This window comes from Falco peregrinus, chromosome 12 (assembly GCF_023634155.1).
Source record: "Falco peregrinus isolate bFalPer1 chromosome 12, bFalPer1.pri, whole genome shotgun sequence".
Taxonomy (NCBI): Eukaryota; Metazoa; Chordata; class Aves; order Falconiformes; family Falconidae; genus Falco; species Falco peregrinus.
Window position 1 is genome coordinate 19,111,839 of NC_073732.1, and position 17,942 is coordinate 19,129,780.

Below are 17,942 nucleotides of genomic sequence, written 5' to 3' on the forward strand. Positions count from 1 at the left end.
GCGGCTTGCTCCTGTGGTTCCCCGGCCCTGGGCTGCCACGGCGTTAGCAGGTGGAAAGAACCAGCCGTGACTTTATTCCCAGGGGGGCCGGTGATGGCTCCCAGGTGCTGCCGAAGATGCTCAGGGCTCCCCCCAGGGCCGGGCCGCCCCTCACCGCTGCCGCCGGGGGGCAGGCCCAGCCCCGCCGGCCTGGCCCGGGGGAACGTGGGTGGCTTCGCCCTTGTGAGCGGCGGAGGAGGCAAAACAAAAAGGTTTTTCCTTGTGCCTGGGCTTGTGGAGGCCGGGGGCGAGGAGGGGGCAGCGCCCGGCGGTGACGGCGCTTGGCCGCGGCGCCGGGCCGGGCCGCAGCCCCCTGCCCCCGCCGGCTGCTCCGCGGGCCCTGCAGCCCCCCGCCCTCGGAAGCTACAACCGGGGAGCGCCGAGGCCCTGCCCGCGCCGCTGCCGCCCAGCGCCCCCAGCCCGGTCCCGGCGGGGCGCGGCGGCCCCGCCCCGGGCGGCGGCTGCACGTGGCGGCCCGCGGCGCACGCGCGCCCCGCCCCGCCCCAGACTCCACTTCCCAGCGGCCTCCGCGCGCATGGCGGCCGCCCGCCTCCTTCCCGGCAGCCCCCGCCCGCGCGCCGTCCCTTCCGCCTCTGCCGCGGTGCCGGGGCTCCGTGCGGCGGCACCGGGCCGCGCCGCGGCCGGGCCCCGCTCCGGCTGCGCCATGGCGTCCTGCGCCGACATCCTCCGCAGCGAGTTCCCCGACCTGGACGGCGAGGTCTTTGCCTACGTGACGGGTGAGCGGTGCCCGCCCGCCCCGCCGCTCGGCCTCCCGCCCCGCCGCGTGTCGCGACACCTCCCCCCTGTCGCGACAGGCGGCCGCGCCCGAGTCGCGACAGGCGGCCGGGGAGGGGCGGGGGAGGGCGAGCGGGCGGGTGCCACCTGTCGGCCGCGTCGCGACACGCGGCCGTCCGTCGCGACAGCGCGCGCGCGGGAGGGGTGTGCAGCGCCGTGTGCCCGCAGGGATCCTGCACGGCGGCGGGGCGGACTTCGAGTCGGTGGACGAGCTGGTGGAGGCGGTGGGGGAGCTGCTGCGGGAGGTGTCGCAGGACGCCAAGGACGACGGGGCCATCCGGGAGATCTGCCAGCGCCTCTTCAACACGCTGCAGCTGTAAGGGCCACCCCGCCCGCCCCCGCGGCCGCCCCCGCGCCCCCTCACCCGCCGCCTCCTCTCTCGCAGGGACGAGGGCCGGGCCCAGCGCTGCAGCCAGGTGCTGCTCGACGCCCCCATCCAGCTCTCCCAGATCACGGACGGATACGGTGAGTGCTGCCCGCCGGGGACCCCCGCGCCAGCTGCCCCCTGGCTCGGGACATGGCCGCCCCACCCTGGGGAGCGGCTCCCCTGTCCCCTCGCCTCGGGCTCCCTCGCGCAGGTGCACCCCGCTTTCTCCTCCCGCAGCGTCCAGCGGTGCCCGGCTGCCTGAAGCATGGGCTGGGGTGGAGGGAGAGGAGCCACCCGTTGGTCCCCTCGTCCTGCTGGGAGAGGGGACGTCAAGCCCGGTCACGGGCAGCCCCTAAGGCAGCGCTTGGTGGGGCCCCCCCGGAGCACGTGCTCACCAGCCCCACCGTCTTGTTGCAGCAGATGCCAGCGTGGACCTGCTGCCAGGGCTGCTGCTGAAGAGAGGCCAGACCTCGGTAAGTGGGGCCCGGGGACCCGCTGGGAGCCACTAACACTTCAGGGCACCCGCAGGCACCCTGCCTTGCTCCTGTCACCCGGCCCTCAGAGAGCGGCCGGGGCAGGCAGCTGTCCTGGTTGGGGACACAGCTGCAGGGGGTACTGCTCCTCCTTGTCAGGTTTGGGAAAGTCTTGACCTTGGTCTGATAAAGAGCCTAAACAGGAGTTAATGGCTTATTAATTTGACAAGATCTATTTTACTCTAGTTCCTTAATGAGCTTCAAAGCGTGGTCGATGCAGCGGTGGCACTTAGAGTTCTCTGACTTTCATGAGGACCTTTGGCTCCTACAGCAAGGCCTTAAATTGAGAAAACAGGATGTACCAGGATGGCATCTTGCCGTATTCAGTGAGAGATAAAATCCTGGCTAGTGGTTGGGTGTCGGGGTGTTACAGGTGAGGAGTTAGCAGGGAGCAGCTCTTTTCCAGAGAGCTGCAGCGGGGAGGTTGTAAGCCCAGCTTTAGAAATGGCTGTGGGTTGTCACGGTTTGAGACAGAAGAGCAGGAGCAGAGAAATTTGGAATCAGTTACGCTCCATGACCTGGAGGAAATCAGAACATCTTTACCGATGAAACGCGTAGCCACTCAGGAGCGACCTGGCTTGCCCGCTGCATCGGACGTGCCAAAGTTTTGTGTGTGGGTGAGGAGTGGTTGTGCGTTTGTAAAGCAAGGATGGCAGTAGCTGTACAGGGTGGGCAGTGTCTCTGCCAGGCTGGTCTCGCATAGAGCTCTTCCTTCCTGGGGTGACGTTTTGAGGACAAGAACCCGTTGCTTGGAGTCTGAGACCTAACGTGATCCCCGCGTGTCTGAATGGGAGTCTTAAGTGAAAGCTGGCAGCTGTTGCTGGTTTTGGCACTGGAGTTGTTGCTGCTGGGTTCACTCTCTGGCTCTTGTGTCCGCAACTCAAAAAAAGGATCTGGAGAAAAATTGGAGACGATTCAGAGAAGGCCTTGGGAGGCCTCTCAAGTTTTGCAGGACACATCTTACTGTGAGATTCAGGGGGCTCTGTATAGTTCACAGAGTGACTCGGTCTGTCTGTAGGTACGGGATCACAACTCCAGTAACAAAACGCTCTTCAGTCTAGCGGGCAGGTCTGTAACATGCTCCAGTGGCTGCAGAGTTGCCTAGAAATATCTAGGAGTGTTCTTGGTCAGCCACAAATATTTGACTTGACGTAGGCATACGCCGGAGCGGGCTGAGAGCCTGGCCAGGAGCAGAGGCCAGGTTAAAACACTTGGCTCCTTCTTGCCTTTGGGTTTAATTAAATGCCTTTTGCCTCTGTCGTGATTGATCCACTGCGTAAGCTGAGTTTGTTCCAAACTGGCTAAAGTTTAACGTGTCGGGAAGGGAAACACCTCATGGTCCAGGTGAGGGTGGTTGCAGGGTGTAGCGGAGGAGGCACTGGGACAGCAGGTTGCGGCTGTTGAAGTGACTTGGTTGACCCAGGTCTCTGGAACTACAGAAACTGGCCATACGTTGGGGTCAGCCAAACCGTTTGCCTCGCTGAGGCAGGAGTGTTGTGTATGAGCAGTTGATTTAGGACTTCATTCCTGAAGTGACTTCCCGGCCTCATTAGCTTCTGCAAAGTGCACTTGAATCTGTCCCAGTTCCCCTGTCCTACCTCCTTCCCTCCCTTCCAGACGTGAAGAATTGGTTAATCTCTTTTCTCTCTGTAGTTGGGCTTTGGGGCTTTTGCTGAAGATGCTCTCTCTCTTCTTCAACCTCTCTGTTTTGTGCCCCAGATGGTGAATGCCAAGAAACTGGAGAAGGCGGAAGCCAGGCTGAAAGCCAAGCAAGATAAGAGGATGGAGCGAGATTCCCTGAAGTCATCTGGCCCTCTGTGAGTATGGAGAGTGCCTTGAACATCCCCATCCCCTTCATCTGAGCATGTCTGGGATCTGGCTGCACTGGAGCCTTCCTGTTGAGCCCCTTCCTTGGTCTTCTGCCTGCCCGTAGGGTCCTTGAGGAGGCATCTGCCAGCCAAGCTGCCAGCAAGAAGGAGACTCGCATGGAGTCATCAGGCAAGAACAAGTCATATGATGTGCGCATCGAGAACTTCGATGTGTCCTTCGGTGAGCGGTGAGTGTGCAGGTGGGGAGGTGGGACAGATCCTGGCGGGGGTTTCAGACCATGGGAGACTGAGACTGGATTTTGGAGAGTGGTTGAGAAATCACAGGGGGTATGGGAAAGATCAGAAAGCAGGATGGGCACCTCACCCTGTTGGCTTTGGGCAGGAGCAGTTTGTGATGGTTACCTGGCTCTCCGTGGGGCAGTCTGACCAGGTACCTGCCTCTTCTCTTGCTTTAGTGTCCTACTGGCAGGAGCAGACCTGAACCTGGCGTTTGGACGGCGCTACGGGCTGGTGGGCAGGAACGGGCTGGGGAAGACCACGCTGCTGAAGATGATCGCCAGCCGGAGCCTGCGCATCCCCTCACACATCAGCATCCTCCATGTGGAGCAGGAGGTGGCAGGGGATGAGACGCCGGCGCTGCAGAGTGTGCTGGAGTGTGACACCACTCGTGAGAGCCTGCTGCAGGAGGAGAGGGACCTGACAGCTAAGATTAATGCCGGCAGGTGAGATCTTGCCACTGGGTCTCCAGCCCTTCTGTGGCCTGTTGACCACAAGGTCTCGTTTTGAGGTCTCTCCTGCAAACGAAGGGTTCCAGCAGGGCTGGGCTGCATCTTGCCCACCTTAGTCCTGCCTGGGGAGATCAGCCTCCCCCAGCACTCAAACACTGACCCTGGTCAATCCCACACACTCCTCTTTGTCCTGCCCCAGGGGAGAAGGGACAGCAGGTGCCAGGCTGTCTGAGATCTACGCGAAGCTGGAGGAGATTGAGGCAGACAAGGCCCCAGCGAGGTGAGACAGCCCTGTGGGCTCCACTGGCTGTTGGCGTGGCCAGGGCTGGGCAGTGGTTTGGGGCCTGGGGCGCGGAAGGGTGATGCTGTGGCCCAGGGATCCAGCACGTGGAGCCAGGGGGATCTCCCAACTGCTCTTCTTGTCTCTTCTGTCACGTCTCTGCTGGGTTAGGACTATTGAGCTTCCCACTGAAGCTTTTTTGCCCCAAATGGCATGCTTTGTTGCTGCTGCTCCTCTCAAACCTCCCCAGGTTCCTGGTGTCTCGGGAACATTTCTGGGATGTTGGTGGTAATGACTCTTTTCATGGCCAAAGAGCTGAAAACCTCTTGCAAATCTCTTGGGACTTCATGTGGTTGCTGTGCCCTGCTGGGCTGCATTTCCCAGCCAAATGCTGCTTTTGGGTGTGCAGGGACGTTTTCCTGCACCAGAAGGACTTTAAGCCATGCAGCAGAGTCCCCTTGATGGCTCTGGGTCCGAGACGTCGGACTGTGCTCTGCAGTTGGATGCTGTAAATGGATCCCAGTTCTCTCCCCTTTTCCCCAGGGCATCCGTCATTCTCGCTGGGCTGGGCTTTAATGCAAAGATGCAACAACAGACAACCAAGTAAGTCTCCAGCTCCGGGCAACAAGACAGAAGAAATGGGTCTGGGGAGATGTTCCTAGTGAGACCCCCAGACACTGTTGTGACTGTTAGGGAGGAGGGCCCTGTGGGAGAGAAGGGTCTATTCCTGCACATCTTGTGTGGTCTCCTGCCATGAGGGTGCCAAGCCACCTGCCTGGTGGACCTCGGATCTTGTGCTGTGCCTGGGATGTCTGCAGGGACAAGCTGTCTCTGGGTGACAGCAGAGCCAAAAGAGCTGCAGGGGAGCAGGGAGCCTGGCAGGCAGGCAAACACAGAGTTGTTCTGTGTTAAACGGTAACCCCTCTCTGCAACCTCTTCTCTCCTCAGAGAGTTTTCTGGAGGCTGGAGAATGAGATTGGCCTTAGCCAGAGCCCTGTTTGCCAGGTTGGTGTCCAGCCCTTCATGCTGTGGGGTGAACTCTCCTTGCTGTCTGTGCTGTGAGGGGCAGGGGTGCTGCCTGGGAGTCCTCTTGACTCGGGCTCTCGGGGTGGGAGCGTTGGAGCCATCACAGCTCTGCGCGTGTGTGTGGTGAAATGCGCTCTGCGCTGCCACGGTGCTCTTTTTTCTGATACCCACGTCTTGCCTTTCCTAGGCCAGATCTCCTTCTGCTGGATGGTAAGTCGATACTGTGAGTCCCCTCCGACACCGCTGCTGGGCCTGCCTGTGCCCTTGGTGGGGTTGGGAATGCGCCACGGCCTTTAGCTGCCTGCTCAAAATAGCCCTGTGTGACAGGGCTGGGCTGGCAGGGCTGTCGGTGCTCCCTGGCACAGCGGGCAGAGCTGGCGGTGGTGCGGGGACATCGGTGTGGGCAGCTGCTTTAGCTGCGCTCAGCAGAGCTCTGCTCTGTGCCCCAGCCTGGTGACCTGCATGTCATCCTGCCCCAAGCAGTCCCCTTTCCCTCGCCTGACGCTGTTATGTGCCCTGGCTGCCAGCTCACACTGGGTCACCGCAGGGGGTGACTGTGGGGCGAGGAGGTCCCTGTCTCTGGTGGGGGGTCTGGGCGAGACTCTGCTGCTGGGCGTTGGGGTCTGGGTACTGGTATGGGGTGGGGGGAGCGTCCCTGCGTGAGCCTCATCCCCCGTGCCCACATCCGTCACAGCCTGCCCACGTGAGTCCCCTGAGCTGGGGGGGCAAGGTGCCCACACAGGGTCTCTTCCTCCACACTGCTGATTGCTAGATTTTGCTGCGTAAAAAAGTGTAACCCAGCCATCCTCGTCCCTCCTGACCTTGGTGCCTCTTCCCCTTCCCTCAGAGCCAACGAACATGCTGGACGTGAGGGCTATTTTGTGGCTGGAGACCTACTTGCAGGTAGGCGGTGGTGGAGGCCCTGAGGCTGGGCGAGCGAGGGACGGAGTCCTCCAGGCTGGCATCTTTGCCTTGCTGGGTGGTGGGACCAGGCCCTGCACTCTGGCTTGATGGTGCTCAGGCCTCCCTCTCACTGTCTCCTCCAGACCTGGCAGTCGACCATCCTCGTGGTGTCCCACGACAGGAACTTCCTGAACGCGGTGGCCACGGACATCATCCACCTGCACTCGCAGCGGCTGGACACGTACCGCGGGGACTTTGAGAACTTCATGAAGATCAAGGAGGAGCGGCTGAAGAACCAGCAGCGAGAGTATGAAGCCCAGCAGCAGTACCGTGAGCACATCCAGGTACTGGGAGAAGCCAGTAGTGTGGGCTGGGGCACTCATCTCCCAGCCTTGTCTCCCTTTCTCTGTGCTTCTAGACCTGTGGATATGGCTGTATTGTTGCAGGAGCCTTGGCAGCAGAGCTGGGTGGCTGAGGCTGCAGGGGACCTAGGGCTCTCTAAGGCTTTTCTCTCTTGTAGGTTTTCATTGACCGCTTTCGCTACAATGCCAACCGGGCGTCCCAAGTGCAGAGCAAGCTCAAGCTATTGGAGAAGCTGTGAGTGCCTGTCCTGCCTCTGTCTGGAGGTGGGGAAGGGGCAGTGCTCATGGGAAGAAACAGAGGTTCCCAGGGTGCCTGGAAGATACAGGAGTGGCTTGGGCTTTGGGTGCTCTGTCTCTGGTCCAAAGGCTTTGGCTACAGTGAGGTGTCACAGAGCTGAAGGCGCTATCTCGGCTTGTGGCATGGGAACAGACCCCCAGTGCAAGGCACCTGGTTATGTGTCTCCTCTTTTTGCAGGCCAGAGCTGAAACCTGTGGACAAGGAGTCTGAGGTGATCATGAAGTAAGTGTCCCCTGAGCCCTTGCTTGGAGGGCACCTGGCTCTGTTTCTGACATGAGCTCCTCTTGGGTCCTGTCCTGGTTGGGACAGCCACCCTTCCTGCAGGCCAGCCTTACTCTGACAGGGAGCCCAGCCAGGCCCCCATGTTCAGGCTGGGTTCCATTCTGGGGCCAAGGCTGCAGATCCATGTCCCCTTCTTGTGACTATCCCTCCCAGAGGCCCTGCTTGGTAGGGAGCCCCCCTGCCTTGTCACCTGGAGGGTTGCAGGGGTTGTCCCGGGGGGCTGGGAGCAGTATCTCTGAAGTTCCTGGCCATCTCTCACCTCTTCCTGCCTTCCCAGGTTCCCTGATGGCTTTGAGAAGTTCTCCCCCCCAATCCTGCAGCTAGACGAAGTAGACTTCTATTATGACCCAAGTCACTACATCTTTCGTTCCCTCTCTGTCTCTGCTGACCTGGAGTCCCGCATCTGTGTGGTATGTGGGATTGCAGAGTAAGGGTGGCTATGCGGGATCTTGGGGGGTCACTGCTCAAAGCAGGGGCAGCTTTGATGTGTAGGTCAGGTTGCTCAGTTAATTCTGGAGATCTCCAGGGAGGACTGTTTCTCCCATTCCTCTGGGTCCCATTGCAGCCTTTGATCGTCTTCATTTTGAGGAACGTTTTTCCCAATACCAGTTAGAATTTGTGACTTGTGCCTGTTGCCCTTCATCCTTTCACCAAGCGCCTTTGAGAAGAGACTGGGTCCATCTTCTCTGTAACTCCCTGTTTGCAGACGACAGTGGCATGTAGCAGGGGCTCCTGCCGTGTTTGGATGGGGCAGCAGAGAGATGCTATGTGCTTGTAAATGAGGCTGGGAGCAGGTAATCCTTAGGCTTGAGGGCTGGGAGGGCAACATCTTCTGGCAGTGCTGCCTGTGCTTCTTGTCAGTGAAAGAAACGCAGCTTCCAGATAGCCGGAGTCACTGGTTGGACTCTCATCCCGCCCCACTCCGTTGCGTGATCATCCAAGAGAGCTGAAATTCCCTGATCACTGCCCCCTGCCCGCCCCCCTCCCCCCCCCCCGGGTTTCATCCCCAGGTTTCATGTTCTCCAATGCTGCTGTTGCTTCTCTAGGTTGGGGAGAACGGAGCTGGCAAGTCGACCATGCTAAAGATCTTAATGGGGGAGCTGGCACCAGTCAGAGGGATCAGGCATGCTCACAGGTACCTGGTAGGAAGGGCTGGGGGGCTGGGAGGAGTGATGCAGCTGGAAGGCTTCTGGGCTGTGCTTTGGAGTGATGGCTACCCAAGTGATGGGATGGGTCCTGCACACCCACGCACATGCCCCCCTTCTTGTAGCTGCAGCTGTGAGTGCTGTGGTTGCAGGGTTTGGTACCAGCTCCCAGTCACTCTTCTCATTCCGCAGAAACCTAAAGATCGGTTATTTCAGCCAGCACCATGTGGATCAACTGGACTTGAATATCAGTGCTGTAGAGTTATTGGCAAGAAAGTTCCCAGGTGGGTTCTGGAGATCCCAGGGGGTCTGGTCCATTGAGGATGGCTTGGCTGCTTTGCCATGCGTGGAGCAGCGTGGATTTGTCCATGGCCCTGGGTAGAAGGTTCTGTCACATCAGTGTTTAAGGGACCCTGCCTGCTCTGGGTAACTCCCCACGCCCAGCCAAGGTCAGGACACCAGCCCTGAGAAGCAGGGGTAGCTGGCAGCCTGCAGACCTCAGGCTGGTGCTCCACCGTGGCCAGGTTTTGGGGCAGGTGACCGGCTTTCCTGCTGGGCACCGAACGAGCACTAGCTCCCCCTTTCCCAGCTGCCAAAACCTCTGGCTCCCTTCTCCGCTGTTTGACGTCACGTGGTGACTGGGAATTGGGGGCAGCATCACTTGGAGCCAGTCACCAGCCTTACAGCTCCTGTCCTGATTGTGTCAGGTTTTCCCCACAAACCCCCTGCTTGGGAGGGAATTGCCTGGAAGTGGCTGCTGAATTCCTCCCCCGCCATGCTGGCCTGGCACAGGCTGCCCAGCCGCGGTGCCCGCCGAGCTCAGGGTGCTGAGGGCCCCGTGTCACACCGGGGTGTGCCATAGCTGTGTTACACGCTCCTGCAGGGAAGACAGAGGAGGAGTACCGGCATCAGCTGGGGAGCTACGGCGTCTCGGGAGAGCTGGCCGTGCGTCCCGTGGCCAGCCTGTCTGGAGGCCAGAAGAGTCGCGTGGCCTTTGCCCAGATGACTATGTCCTGGTAATTTTCTCCTAGATGCTGTTAATTTCTGCATGGCTTCATGCCTGGTGTCTGCTTCACCGGGAGGAAGGCAGGCATCCAGGGATGGCCTGCTGCCCTATGGAAGCCTCGTACTTCGGGACTTAGATGGGGAGGGAGGTTGTCACCCTGGGGGGACTCTGTGGAAGGGGGCAGGTGGCTTTCTCCTACTGCTTTGGGCTCACGGGGGTAAGAGGTATCCCTGGGGCCTGGGCAGTGCTGACCTTGGGGCCAGGCGTATGCCGATGGCTGTGCACTGAGTGGCAGCTGTTGCAGCTGGGTGGAGGTCGCTGCAGCACGGCAGGCTGCGGACCCAGCCCAGGACTGCTGTGAGTGCACACTCAGAGCCGTCTTCTCTTCCAGTCCAAATTTCTACATCCTGGATGAACCAACCAATCACCTGGACATGGAGACCATCGAGGGCACTGGCAAAGGCCCTGAATAAGTTCCGGGTAAGGCTCCCTTGACAAGATCTCTAGTTTTTCTAACTCTTCCTGCATCCTCCAGCTCAAGTTACTTGGCATCTCAGCCAGCCAGGTGGGTGGTCAAATACCAGTGGTGGCTTCGAGTCCAGGACAGAATTTGGGAAGTCGGTCACATTTCTCCCTTAGCTGTCCGTCCTGGTAGTTTGTTTCACTTGCTGGCTTTGTCTAGGGGTGGCTGAGACACAACAGCAGACCAGGGAGCACCTTGTCCCACATTCTTGACCACTCACCTATGCCCTGTGACTTCTCACGTGCTGCATGCAGCACTCAGCCCTGCCTTGGGGTCGCTCAGATCTTCCTCAGGGAGCGTTTTATGGGCTGATCTCCAAAGACTCGGCCTCCAGATACTGCTGCCATCAACCTAGTTCTTGCTGTTTTATAGTTGCTCACGTTGGGGCAGTTTTCCTGTGGGGGGAAAAAAAAAACCTTGACTCAGGTTGCTTGGGACCTTGCCCGGCTACCTTTTGACTGTTCTACACTCCACCTGGAATCTCCATCCTTAGAGTTGTCAGAGATCTGGAGAGCCAGGAACGAACCCTACACTTGTCTTCCAAGAGGGGAGGATACATACCTTACTGGTGCACGTGCCTCCTTGGTACATGATGTGTCTGACCCCCCGGAGCAAGGAAAGGCTGCGATTAGGTCCCTGCCAGTGAAATAGCATCCGGTTTTCCCTGGAGCAGATGGAAACCTGAAGCCCTGGGCACAGGCTGGATGGGGGGCGCAGGATCTCTGTGCCACCAGTGCCAGGCCCTGGGTTGTGCTGCACTAAGTTCCCTTTTTCCGCCCCCCCCCCCCCCCCCCGGTGTGTTGGCAGGGCGGTGTGATCCTGGTGTCCCACGATGAGCGCTTCATCCGCCTGGTGTGCCAGGAGCTGTGGGTGTGTGAGAATGCCACCGTGACCCGCATCGAGGGTGGCTTTGACCAGTACAGAGACATCCTGAAGGAGCAGTTCCGGAAGGAGGGATTCCTATAAGGGAGGCGGGAGCCGGACTGTGCCGGGGGGCTGGAGTGCAAAGCTCGGCCGCCTCAGCATCCATCCCAACTGTGCCTGGCAGAGCGCCGAGGACGCCGCTGCCCGCATGGACAGTCAGCCATGCCATCCGATGCCACCTGAACTGCTCCCCCCTGCCGGGGCCGGCCGAGGGACAGCGGGGGGCGGGCAGGAGCCGGTGCTGCGCGGGCCGGGGGTTCTGCTGGGCCGGGGGCTGCACCTGCCGCTGTGCTTAGGGGACGGCAGTGCCTGGAGCTGCTGCTCTGCCCCGAGGGAAGGAGGTGGTGTGTCCTGACCCCCCGCGTTAACTCCGTGCTCTGGAGGGCGGGAGAGGAGCTGTTCTCCATGTTTTGCTTCCCACTCTGCCTTTTTCTTTCTTTTTTTTTTTTATTTTTTGTGTTTTTAACTGGCTGAACACTAGTCTGGCTCCATCACATGCCCCCGTCCTCCCTGCCGCCCTGGAGGGAAACGAGGCCTTTGCTGCTAAAAGTGACCCCCTGCCTCTTCCCCCCCCCCCCCCCCAACCAGCCCCTGGAAGCTGGGGCTCCCGTGGCCGGTGCTCACCGGGGGCTGGTGGCCGTAGTGCCGAGGGAGTCCTGGGCTCGGCCCTGCTCCCTGCTCCGCTGCTGCCGGTGCCTCCCGCCTGCATCCCCCCCCCCCCCCCGCCGGCCCTGCGCGGGGGTCGCCGTGTAAATAAACCCAGGACGCAGTGGGTGCGCAGCGCTCCTTTCCTTGGGGGGGGAGGGGGCATCTGCTGCCCTGAGCACAAGGGTGCTCGGAGCGCGGGGGGCAGTGCCTGGCTGGGAGCTCTTGCCAAATTAAATGGCTCCGCGGGGGCCGGGGGTGGGGTGAGGGGGCTAAGCCTGTGTCCCGGGGGGGGGCACGGAGCGGGGCCGGGTGTCGGCTCTGGCGGGCGCAGGATCCCGCTGTGGTTTGGGGGCTGCGGGAGGGGGGGGGCAGAGCGGAGGGGGGGGGGGGGGGGGGGGGAGCGGGGGGGGACCTGGGCAGCGGTGCGGGGCCAGCGGCCGGAGGTGCCGGCATGGCCAGTCCCGGTTGCCGGTGGCAGTCGGTGCTGCCGGCGGCCCCAGACCCGCGCCGGTAGGAGGCGGGCACCCCCGCCCCCCCCCCATCTCCCCCCATCCCACCCCGGGGCGGCCAGCGCGAGGCCCCGCCCCCGCCTTCCCCGCCACCAGGTGGGTCCCGCCCCTGCGGCCGGGGCGGCGCTCCAGCCTCGCTCCGACCGGCGGCGGGCGCCCACCGCACCGCACCGGGCAGGGCCGGCGGCATGAGCACCGGCGGGGAGGCGGCAGGTGAGGGGCGCGAGGCCCCCGGAGGAGCCGTCCCCCGCGGCGGGCCGCGCTCGGCGGGGAGCAGCCCCGTGCCTAGCCCCGGCTCCCCCGGGCCCGAGGAGGTGAGCGGGGCGGGTGGGGGTCCCCGTGGGGGGGCTGCTCGGTGAGCGGCTGTGTGCCTGCGGCGGGGGAGCTGCGTGTGGCTGTGTGTGTGCTGGGGGGGGCTGTGAGTGTGTGCGGGGGGGGGGGGGGGGCTGTGAGTGTGTGCGGGGGGGGGGGGGGGGGGCTGTGAGTGTGTGCTGGGGGGGCTGTGAGTGTGTGCTGGGGGGGGGGGCTGTGAGTGTGTGCTGGGGGGGGGAGCTGTGAGTGTGTGCTGGGGGGGCTGTGAGTGTGCGCGGGGGGGGGGGCTGTGAGTGTGTGCTGGGGGGGCTGTGAGTGTGTGCTGGGGGGGGCTGTGAGTGTGTGCTGGGGGGGGGGGCTGTGAGTGTGTGCTGGGGGGGGGGGGCTGTGAGTGTGTGCTGGGGGGGCTGTGAGTGTGTGCTGGGGGGGGGAGCTGTGAGTGTGTGCTGGGGGGGGGAGCTGTGAGTGTGTGCTGGGGGGGGAGCTGTGAGTGTGTGCTGGGGGGGGGAGCTGTGAGTGTGTGCTGGGGGGGCTGTGAGTGTGTGCTGGGGGGGGGGGGCTGTGAGTGTGTGCTGGGGGGGCTGTGAGTGTGTGCTGGGGGGGGGAGCTGTGAGTGTGTGCTGGGGGGGCTGTGAGTGTGCGCGGGGGGGGGGGGGCTGTGAGTGTGTGCTGGGGGGGCCGTGTGTGCTGGGAGGGGGGGGGGGGGAGCGGGAGCCGTGAGTATGTGCTGGGGGGGGAATGGGGCGTGAGTGTGTGCCGGGGGGGGGTGGGGGTGGGGAAGCCGTGAGTGTGTGCCGAAGGGGGGGGGGGAGCGTGAGTGTGGGTGGGAAGGAGCCGTGAGTGTGTGCTGGGGGGGGGGGGGGCCGTGAGTGTGTGCTGAGCGGGGAGGGGGGGTGTGAGTGTATGCCGGGGGGGGCCGTGCCTGAGGGAGGGCTGGAGGGGCTCTGCGTGTGCCGGGGGGGGGGCGCGGGGCGCTCCGTCCGTGTGCCCGCGGGTGGGGCTGCGCGCGGAGCCCTCGGAGGGGGCTGTGGGCAGGGGGGGGCTGTATGAGGAGCTCCCGGGGGGGCTGTGGGCACGGCGGGGGGGGCTGTACGCGGAGCCCCCGCGGGCGGCGGCGGGGCCGGGCTGTACCGCGCCGTGCTGCCCCGGGGGGCTGCGTGCCGAGGCGGGCCCGGGGGGCCGGAATGCGCGTGTGTGTGTGAGCGGGGGGGGGGGGGGCGCTGCCGGGGGGGGGGGGGTCCCGAGCCGGGGCGGGTGGTTCTCGTGCGGGGGGTGTCCGTGTGCGGGGGTGGGGTCGCCCCCCCGGCGGCCGGTTGGGGCAGGACCGGGAGCGCGGCGCCATCTTGGGAGCCATCAGGTGCCCGGCGCGGGGACGGGCGGCGGCCGGGGGGGGCCGCCCCCTGCCCTGCCCTCCCGCCCGGCCGCGGGGGACCGATGCGGCCCGGCGCCGGGGCTTCTCCTCCGCCCCCAGGACTGGCGGGGCGGGGGGGGTCCCGCTTCCGCGGCCCCAGCCCGGGGGACGCCGGCGCGGGGCTGGCGGGGCCGCGGGCTCCCGGCGGTTGCCACACGCGGGGCCGTGGGTCCCCGGCGCTCCGGCCGCGGGACCTCGTGCCGGGCTGTGCCGGCTGCCCCGGGAGCGGCCGGGTAAGCCCAGATCGCAGGGTGTCCCCCCGTCCCCCCGCCCTCTCCTGCTGGCCTTGAGTCAGTGGCTGTGGGCGGCCGGCCCGGAGCTCCCGAGGCTCTGACTCAGCCCTGCCGGGCACTGCTGCTCTCCGGCTGTCCCGTGTCCCGTCCCTGCAACCCGGGTTTCAAAGGGACGGGCTGCATCTCCCGATGCAGGCAGGTTATGGGAAGGATGGATGGATGGGTGTTCAGGTGACCTAAATATTATGTGCTTGTATAATTGCCTGGCGGTCCAGGGCTGCCTGCCCTGCTCGGCTCAGGTAGGTGTATCCAGGGGGGTTAATCGACACGCGGTGTTTGTTGTAGCCGTTGCAGAAACGACAGAGAACGGTGGAGGATTTCAACCAGTTCTGCACCTTCGTTTTGGCCTACGCAGGCTACATCCCCTACCCTGAAGAGGTAAGCGGGCTTGCAGGGTGTCCCGCTGCAAAAAGACTGGCTCCTCTGGGCTCCCTGCCCTGTGTGGAGCCAGCTCCTGATCCTTCTGGATAGTCGTTCTCCATCCCCTGCCCCTTTCTCCTCACCCTGAATGCCTGCGCTGTGGTCTCCTATGCTAGTCCTGCATCTTCCCCTCTTGCAGAATGAGCCCTGGCCCCACGGAGGCAGCATGAGTCCCCAGAACAGCACGGGGAGCACTCAGGACAGCGATAGCTGGGCCTCGTCCCACTCCTCTGACTGCCACGTCCTGACGGACGACGGCAGGAGCAGGAACACTGCAGCAAGGGGGGCTGTGGACAGCAGCCTGCTGGTGAGCTGCCCTGCCTTCCCCGCCAGCTTCTACGATGTCCGGCCCCAGCAAACCAGGCGGAAGAAACCACCAGCAAAGAAACTCATTTTGGAGCAGGAGGTGGAGAAGAGGGTGCCGCTGAGTGCCAGGAAGGGCTTTGGGGCAGAGCAGGATGGGGTGAAGGAGCTGGCTGCGCTGGAGGGACAGGTGCCTCCCATGAAAGAGCAGCTCTTGGAGCCTTCCCTCAACCTGGCTGGGGACCCCCAGCCCAACTCCCTCCTGGAGGAGCTGATGGAGGAGAAGGACTGGATGCACGGAGCGCAGGGGACCAAGAAGCCAGCAGGAGATGATCCTCAGCTAAAGGAGCATGACCCCTGCTCTGGCGGGAGGAAAAGCCCCAGTTCTTTTAGTACCTTGGACCAAAGCGAAGGGGAAGATGCGAGCAGAGGGAGCTCCCAGCTTAGTGGTGAGTGTCAGAGGGGGTGCAGAGGGCCCTGTTGTGCTGCAGCCAACGCTGAGTATCATCCCTCCCTCAGCTGGAGCCACCCGTGCTGGCTGCAGGGAGGGCTTGTTGATGGCCTGAGCCTTTCCCAGCAAGGGGACTACCTTCAGGACCTGGAGGGGCTGAAGAGCAGAGGGCAGGGAGCTGGCCTGCCCGTTGGCAGCTCTGTTCTACAGGGCAAGCAGTACAGACCTGAAACACGTCTGAAGTGAGGTGTAGGGCTGCCTTACTAATCTTTTTTTTTTTTCTCTTCTTTTACCCCGTTTTGCAACATTAGCAGTTGAATTTGCAGCAGCTCCCAACACCAAAGCAGAAGGTGAGTGGGGGGCTGTCCCATTTAACACCAGCAGAACTGGCTAGTCTGGCCACAGCCGGACCCGTAGCTGGTAAGGTGGTTTCTGACTGGTGTCTCTCTCCCTGACCAGATGACGATGCCTGGGATCTGATCACCTGCTTCTGCCTGAAGCCCTTCGCAGGGAGGCCCATGATCGAATGTAATGAATGCGCTACCTGGATCCACCTCTCTTGTGCCAAGATCCGCAAATCCAACGTGCCTGAGGTTTTTATTTGCCAGCGATGCCGCGATGCCAAGCAGGAGATTCGCCGCTCAAACCGAGCTCGGACGGTGCCCCGCAAGCGCTTCTGTGACTGAAGCTCCTCCAGAGCGGGGAGGCGGGGGGGTCCCCTTTTTAAACTGAAGACTGTAGCCCGGTTTGGCTAGACAATCAATGCACAGTAATGGCAGGGGAGGGGCTGGGCCGCAGGGCTGGGCTGTCCCCCTTGCACTTCTGACTCCTGGAAGCTGCCACGCACATCCTGCCTGGGGATGGGCCGTGTTGGCCACGGAGCTCTTGTTACCCCAGAGGTTGGGGGGGGGGGGGGGGGCTGAGGGTGGTCCAGCCGCGCGCTAGGTCGCTCAGAAACATCTCTGTCCTCGCACGAAGCTGGCTCAGTGCCTTTCCCCCAGGGCAGCTGAGGAAAGCCTAGTCCAAGTAGTTTTTCTGTGGTGTGGTGGAAGCTTACACTTATCCCAAGATGTGACTCCCCTTCCTCCTTTTTCCTCACTATTTTTCCTTTCCTTGCCTTGGACCTTTGGGTGGGATGTGACAGCAGAGCCCTAGAGACTTAACTTCTCCTCCAGCAAGTAGGTGCAGCCCAGGCAAGCTCCTTCCATGGAGTGTGCCACTCTCCAGGGCCGGAGGGAAAGGGACCTTGGTCCTGCTGACACCTGAAGCAGACTGGGGCTCTGCATTTTGAGGGTGTTGGTGGAGCCATCTCTGGCTCATCAGCCTTGTAGGCTGCACAGGGGAGGCCCTTCCCCTGGCCCATGGTGCTGCTGGTTTTGTTTGCTGTGCCCATGGCCTCTCAGGGTGGTCCTGCTAGGTTAGAAGCAGCAAAAGCATCCTCTAGTAGATGATTACAAAGGCTGTTCTTGCTGAGCAGCCCTCCTTGCTTCATGTTCTCCAGTTGCACTGAGGTCTTCTGTGTGAAGCAGGGTGGGATTCCTGGTAGGAGATTGAAGTTACCTTCAGAGCTGGCCGTGGCAGGACTGGGAGCCATTTGGAAGGGGAGCAGGAGAGTGCTCTGGTTAGCTTTCCATGTTTTTCACTTCCAGTTTAAAACAACTGGAGCTTGTACCCTGTGGCCATCTCCTGCCTGCAGGGTTGTCTGGTGGAGCATCTGCTTCAACACCAGCTGGATGCTGAGACTTGAGCTTGGATGGAGCCAGGAGCTGGGAGGCCCTTGCTTCCCAGCACTCCCTCCATCAGAGAAGTTGGCTTTTTTTTTTTCCTGGACGTGTAGAGTAAAACCTAAGGACTTGTCAAGAGTGGGCCCTGAGCCCCTTCTGCTATGCAACTGCTGCTCCAGAGACATGGGATGTGCCCTCTCCAGGCCCCTGGTTAAGTTTGGCAGCAGAAGGCTTTTTCCCCTCCATGTCCCCTGTGTGTGTGTGTGTGTGTGCGCGCGCGCGTGAGTGACCTGGGGCCCCCGTGTGCACTAACCGTTGGATCCCACCTCCTCCTCACGGCCCCTCCAAAGAGCCTGGCCCACGTGCCTTCTGCACTTTCCCTGGGGGACACAGGCCCTGCTCCTGTCCTGGTGACACGTGGCTTGGCCCCTGTCACACCACTGCCCACAGTGGGGAGTGGGACAGCACCCACTTAGCAGTCCCCATGACTATTTCTTAACTGGGTTCTTTCCTACTTGCACATCTGGTTACTGTGGGACCACAGCTGGGGGAGGGTGTGGGGCAGCCCCCTGTCACTCAGCAGCCCCCAGGCTTGTCCCTGTGCCTCTCCTCCTGTGGAAAGCCTGGGCCCCAAAAGTGCTTTATGTTTTTATAGTTACTTTGTATTGATATGTAAAATAGCGAATTCTGGTCCTTGCCCTGTGGAGTGTGGCTGGAGTCTTATGTATATAATAAAGTACTTTTGCCATAATGGTGGTGGCTTTGGCGCAGCTTGGGGGGCCTCGGGTGTCATGTACCCCTGGGACCTGAGTGCTCCCCTTCCGCTGTGGC

The 17,942-nt window shown here is 62.2% G+C and overlaps 2 protein-coding genes across 3 annotated transcripts; both read left to right on the top strand.

The window, feature by feature from the left end:
* Positions 1 to 602: 602 nt before the first annotated feature.
* On the top strand, positions 603 to 11,810 carry ABCF3 (ATP binding cassette subfamily F member 3). Its single transcript, XM_055817466.1, is given in 22 exon segments — positions 603 to 776; positions 1,003 to 1,150; positions 1,220 to 1,299; positions 1,619 to 1,674; positions 3,454 to 3,551; positions 3,668 to 3,790; positions 4,019 to 4,285; positions 4,491 to 4,571; positions 5,115 to 5,174; positions 5,520 to 5,576; positions 5,785 to 5,807; positions 6,445 to 6,500; positions 6,644 to 6,844; positions 7,021 to 7,097; positions 7,338 to 7,382; positions 7,720 to 7,852; positions 8,489 to 8,577; positions 8,780 to 8,871; positions 9,471 to 9,603; positions 9,985 to 10,042; positions 10,044 to 10,073; positions 10,924 to 11,810. Coding segments are annotated over 22 exon segments (2,139 nt in total). The 5' UTR covers positions 603 to 703; the 3' UTR covers positions 11,083 to 11,810.
* A 501-nt stretch (positions 11,811 to 12,311) lies between these two features.
* Positions 12,312 to 17,862, top strand: LOC101916414 (PHD finger protein 13-like). Of its 2 annotated transcripts, none has more exons than XM_055817450.1 (5): positions 12,312 to 12,511; positions 14,499 to 14,591; positions 14,773 to 15,385; positions 15,699 to 15,737; positions 15,847 to 17,862. In XM_055817450.1, the coding sequence occupies exons 1-5, from the start codon at positions 12,386 to 12,388 to the stop codon at positions 16,071 to 16,073; spliced, it is 1,098 nt and encodes a 365-aa protein (XP_055673425.1). In that variant the 5' UTR covers positions 12,312 to 12,385; the 3' UTR covers positions 16,074 to 17,862. The 2 variants fall into 2 exon arrangements, with proteins under 2 accessions (XP_055673425.1, XP_055673426.1); XM_055817451.1 differs by having other exon boundaries at positions 15,702 to 15,737.
* The last annotated feature ends 80 nt before the right edge of the window (positions 17,863 to 17,942 follow it).

What these genes read in the sequence shown, in the direction of transcription:
- LOC101916414 (XM_055817450.1), top strand. Translation starts at nt 12,386, where the DNA reads ATGAGCACCGGCGGGGAGGCGGCAGGTGAGGGGCGCGAGGCCCCCGGA. An exon ending in ACATCCCCTACCCTGAAGAG is followed by an intron (nt 14,592 to 14,772) that starts GTAAGCGGGCTT and finishes CCCCTCTTGCAG; the next exon opens with AATGAGCCCTGGCCCCACGG. An exon ending in TCCCAACACCAAAGCAGAAG is followed by an intron (nt 15,738 to 15,846) that starts GTGAGTGGGGGG and finishes CTCCCTGACCAG; the next exon opens with ATGACGATGCCTGGGATCTG.